Genomic DNA, 5,445 nt, shown 5'->3' on the forward strand with positions numbered 1-5,445 from the left:
ATTATGTTACAAAAATAGCTTTGGGTGCGCTCACACGGTAAGCACTTTGCTAATTTTGGACAATCTTTAAGGATTGTGGGTAGTTCACATAACTGAGAACAAACTCTAATGGTAGTTAATTTGAGCCACATTTAATTTGGATAAACACCACGTATTTCTTCAGCTCACCACAAATGCTATGTAACTCACGTTGATTTTTTTTTCTTCTCTTTTAGGTTTTTATGTATAGACAGGTAATGCTTAAAGTGTTCAAATTTATTTTACAGTTATGTGATGCATGGTATATTTTAAACAAATATTTGCACAATTTAACATTATAAATCCAGTGATTTCAAGATGCAGGCCATAAATGTTACCGATTTACAAATACTATCGAATGTTCTCTCTTGGCATGCTGTTTTTTTTTTCTTTTTGTTTTTGTGGTTTTTTTTGTTTTTGTTCTGTTTTTTAACTTTTCAGATAAGTTTTACACAGTTGTTACAATGCCACAAATCAAAAGGATTGTTCCAGTTCCGCCAACTTAATCTACGTGCAAGATGAAGGACCCAGTGAAGGTCTGAACACTGGTACCAGTTTTCTTGACTTTGCTTGACAAAGCGCGAAGAGACGAAGGTTTTGCATCAGGGTACAAACCAGATTTGCCTCTTGAGGTTAAATTCAGCGTACGATGTGTATAAAGCATCCCTTTGGCAATAGAGTTCGCAGTATCCCCACAGGACTCCACAGTATAGGTTTCTTGTAGTAAAATCTATTAAGGAAATTCTCTTCTACTGGACACATCTTTGCAACTACAGTTAGACACCCTTGGAAACGCCTGCCTCTATGCCTATTGATAATATAGTATTTGGAAATTAGAAGTCAACAAAAGGCACTTTCATCATTAAATAAATGTCCTCTGTATGAATGAAGATTGCATGACCTAGATCTTGTTCAAAGCTGTCTGCTCCTCGAGGACCTGCAGGTAGTCGGGGGAACTCTGAAGTTTGGCCTTCAGTTCAAAATACTCACTCTTCCTTTGTTCCACGACAATCTTACTGTGGTTGCCTCCTATTAATGACTTCTTGGTTTTTTTGTCTTGCTGTTTTTCCGGATAGCGGATCTCAAAGCCACTGACGCCTATGCTGTTGTACTCCTTTTTGCTTTCCAGAAAATTCTGAATGAACACATTGGAATCCCTGCTAGGGAACAGCTCATCCAGCTCATCGATCGTGCTCAGTCTCTTTCTGGTGTCTACGTGTAGTAAATCTTTCTCCTTCTCGGCAGCGTTCCTCATGATGACCTTCTGGCCTGGCGGATCCGAGAACATGAAGCCCGTCTCAGACTCCTTCAGGCCACACGTGTGGCTCTTGCTCATCTGCTCGATGGTCTGGGGGATGAAGGCCTCTGTGCTCAGGCTGTCTTTCTTGTTGGTCTTGTGGTCGTGCTTCCGCAGCTGCAGCTGCATGGAGCCGCACTCGGGGCTCCCCAGGCCTTCATGCTTCACAGTGGGCTTCTTGTTGCGCCGCAGCACGAAGACGAGGAGGCAGAAAGCCACGAACACAGTCAAAATGAGCACCACTAGGATGCTTAAGATGAGAATGGACAGGGGCACAGGGCCACCAGGCGGGCTTCGAATGGGACCCAGCGGGGTGGTGAGCGTGATGGCTGGCGCAGGGCTTGTGAATGGCGTCGATGGCTTGTTTAGGAGCTTGGGGCACAAGATCTCATTTTTGAGGGACTTTAGTTCGATGTTGGCGAACTGCACTGGCGTCTCGCATTTCAGTTCTTTGACCACAATGCCGTCGTTGAGTTTTTCCAGCCACAGCTTCAGGGCCACCAAGTCACAGGTGCAGTCCCAGGGGTTGCCCTCCAAGTCGATCTGGGTGAGGGCCTGCAGCTGATCCAGCACCCCACTGACGGGCAGGTACATGAACTTGTTGTTTCTCAGGTTCAGTCGAGCCAAGGAGGCTCCTGAGAAGATGTAAACGGGCAGGCTCTTCAGGAGGTTATTGTTTAAGTAGAGCAACTGCAAGTTCGGCATCGAGTCAAAGGTGCCTGCCAGGATTTCCTTAATCAAATTGTACTCCAAATACAGATACTGCAGGTTGTGGAGGCCCGAAAAGATCTCAGGGTAGAGTCTCTCTATCTGGTTGCCATTGAGATAGAGCCTGCGCAAGTTGGTAAGATTGTGGAAGACGTCTCCCTTGAGCGCTGCGATCTGGTTGCTCCCTAAATGGAGCAAATCCAGGCCCTCAAAGTCAGCAAAGTCGGCGCCATCCACGTCCTTGATGCCATTGCCGTTGACGTGCAGCTTCTTGGCATTCAGAGGTTTCGGCATCAGTTCAGACAGGGACTGGATATTTTTCTCTTGGCAGTTGACGCTCAGCCCCAAATCTGAAGGATGCGTTTTGCAAAAGCAAGGCCCTGGGCACGTTTGGTAAGACACGATCTGACTGAGATTGCGGTTGGAGAGGGCTTTGCCTGCCACGATTCCCGAGATCTTGGAGGGATTTGTCGTTTTCGGTGGCTTGGTCACTAAGCGGTGGAGGGATGTTTGAGTGGTGTGCCCATTGGGTGTGGTGAAGCCATTCTCCAGCTGAGACGGGGGCAGGATGCGCACATCAAAATCGCTGCCCGTGCCCATGGGGCAGAGCTCTTGCTTGTTGGTCTCCTTTAAGAGCCTGCCATACAAGTCACTGGGGGTCTCACAGATCGCTTCCCCAATGTAGATGTTATAGGGCATGTTCTCGAGCCATGCCTTCAAAGGCAGCAGGTCACAGCTGCAGTTCCACGGGTTGTCCTCTAGCTGTAACTCGACCACTCGGCCAATGTGTTCAAGCACGCCGATATAGGGGAGCTTCTGGATCCTGTTCCCTCGGATATCCAGATGGGTCAACGATGCAAAGCGGAAAATATTATCAGGAAGGAATGAAATCAGATTGTCATTAAGAATGAGGACCTTCAGTTTGTGGAGCTTATTGAAGGCCCCTCGTTCAATATACTTGATTAAATTGTAGTCAGCCTGGAGATACTCCAAGTTCTCGATGCCAAGGAAAGTGTCAGCTCGGAGGATCTTTAATTCATTGTTGTTCAAGTGCAACTGCTTTAATGCACTGAGCCCAAGGAAGGCTCCTCCCTCAATGTTCTGCAGTTTATTATTTCCCAGCTGCAGGGACACTGCGTGTGAAAAATTCAAGAAGGTATTTGGGTAGAGGATATTTAAAAAATTGTTTTGGAAATTGAGGTGGTAAAAATTAGACCAGGGAGGTTTCAGCTGGTTTGGTCTGTAGACGGACACCTTCTCACAGTTGACATAAAGCACATTCTCGACGGACACGCAGGAGCACACGCTGCAAACGTCCACCGTTAGGTCAGAGTCTGCACTGGCCGACGAGATCGGGGCTGAGAAAATCATAAAGAGCCAAAGAAACATCTTCTTGCACTCGGCAAACACCTTTACGCTTCTGAATAAAGAGAAACAATCTAAAAAATAAAAAGAAAACAGTTTTTCAATGGTCATTACTGGAAATAGGATTTGTGTTTAAATCATACCACAGTCAACAAATGGCTACAGTGATGAGCTTTTCCTTCTTTTTTTTCTTTGCAAGGTTCCAAAAACTCCAAGTCGTTTCACTCAGCCGAGCAATAATAACCTCCAACAGTCTCCAGTGTTTTATTTCAGTCCCCATAGTTTGTACAGAATTTACAATGTAATGGAGCACACTACAAAGAGGAGGGGTTTTTTGTTTGGTTTTTTTTTTTTTAATACTATTAATCAGGTTCCAGTCTCAACAATCTGAAAAGGTTTTCTCTGCAAGGACCAACAAACACAGCTCGTGAACACAGGCCATGAGCTTCCTACCTGTAACTCAAATGACCCCAGATCACGGCGTGTGCTAAAAACTGTGTAGTGAGCGCCACAAGGGCATAGCAATGTGTGAACATCTATTATCCAGGCAAGGGCTTGATAAGAAGGCTGCGAGGACAGGCGAGCCCTGCTTCAGTGGAGGATGGCAGTGGAGTGCTGGGTTGCCATAGAGAGGGACCAGTGTATGACTCAGGTGGAAGGAATCTCAGAGGCGATCTGCCTGGGTTGCAGACCACAGAGAGTTAAGGAGTATGCTGTAGATCAGTTCACTCCTGTGTACTGCTTGCTGCCTTCAAAAAAAGCCCAGATGACCGTGGGCTTCTAGAAAAATAATGGCGACAGGGCTGGCCACATTTTGGTTTCAGGTAAATAAGCTGCATTTAGTTTTTCTGTCAGTAATTTCTCAAATAGGAAGAAGAAGAGGGAAAAAAACCCCAAAACCCTACTAAACCAATGCTTTTGTGTTCGGCCCCCTGCTCCAGCAAGCAGGAGGGGGACCGTTTTGTTTCTGCATTGCCTAGTTTATCTCCACGCAGTTTCCTACCCCCAGAACTGGCTCTCTTGCCTGCCTGTCTCCCTCTCATCCCTTCAGGTACCATTTTGAACCCAGGTTCAAGGGATACTCCACTCAATGCTTGTCTCTCTTACTGTGACCACAGCTTGCCACTGCTGAGAAAGAGGGATTCACATGTCACAAACCTTGAGGTAGTTTGCTCTGCAGTGCCAGAGCCCTTCAGCAGAGCAAATTTGGGTCCATCAAATGATCAGTTCCTGAACTTTCACCCCTCAACTTTCCCTGCCCCCTGGCCCTGCCTGAGGCTGCCTTGAGAATCTGTGGTTAGGGAAACTTTCCTGCTTAGCAAATTAGCCCAGGGTAGGTCATGCCATAAATACTGCATACACACACAAAGATAGATAGATAGATATACCAAGCTTCCTGGGGAAGGTTAAAAAGAACACAAGCAGCATGTGTTTCACTGAGGCAATTTTAGGCCCTGGGAGTCTTTTCCACAGTGAATGAATGGGAAGCTGGGTGCAATTTCAACATGGTCACCCTCAGATATGAAATAAATCAAAAAAGTGCAAGGCACAGATAGAGAGGGGTTGGTGCAAAGACACAAAGTGTGACATGGGAGACACCTTTATTTGCTCACAAGGAATCAGTTAGTGGTAAGACCTAGCATGTCTCAAGGTAGACAAGCCACTGGGCAGGCCTGAGAAAGATTGGGCATTTGAAGTGGTTTAAGAAGCAGGGGGGTCCTGCCTGGATTCCAGCAAGCTGCCACCTACCCTTGTGTTTCCTCTAGTCACCAGGGCAGTGTGGTTGGCATTGCCAAGAGAAGTCATAATATTCAAGCATGACATCACCCTAAGCAACTTTTCATGTAAAATCAACATTTCACTGGATCGTTCTCACTTGCTACCAGTGTGGTTTTCAACAGCTATTCTGGTTCAGGTGAGTCATTTCTTGTTACTAACCCCTCTCCCTTCCCCCCCCCCAATAAAGCAAACAAACACAAAACACGGGAACACACATATACCAAACAAGCCAAGAGCAACAAAATATAGTGAAGAACCCTAAGTCAGTACAAAAACAA

At 46.1% G+C, this 5,445-nt stretch overlaps 1 protein-coding gene across 1 annotated transcript; it reads right to left on the bottom strand.

The window, feature by feature from the left end:
* Window positions 1-450: 450 nt before the first annotated feature.
* On the bottom strand, window positions 451-3,499 carry LOC102857470 (SLIT and NTRK-like protein 4-like). Its single transcript, XM_006881834.1, has one exon. It carries the CDS (start codon window positions 3,497-3,499, stop codon window positions 920-922), a length of 2,580 nt encoding a protein of 859 aa, XP_006881896.1. The 3' UTR covers window positions 451-919.
* Between the last annotated feature and the right edge of the window lie 1,946 nt (window positions 3,500-5,445).

The sequence above is a fragment of the Elephantulus edwardii genome, unplaced genomic scaffold, assembly GCF_000299155.1.
Source record: "Elephantulus edwardii isolate Elephantulus edwardi_28Jun2011 unplaced genomic scaffold, EleEdw1.0 scaffold00016, whole genome shotgun sequence".
NCBI classification, from domain to species: domain Eukaryota; kingdom Metazoa; phylum Chordata; class Mammalia; order Macroscelidea; family Macroscelididae; genus Elephantulus; species Elephantulus edwardii.

Excerpts from the sequence above, each read along its gene's own strand:
- LOC102857470 (XM_006881834.1), bottom strand. The coding sequence starts at position 3,499 with ATGACCATTGAAAAACTGTTTTCTTTTTATTTTTTAGATTGTTTCTCT.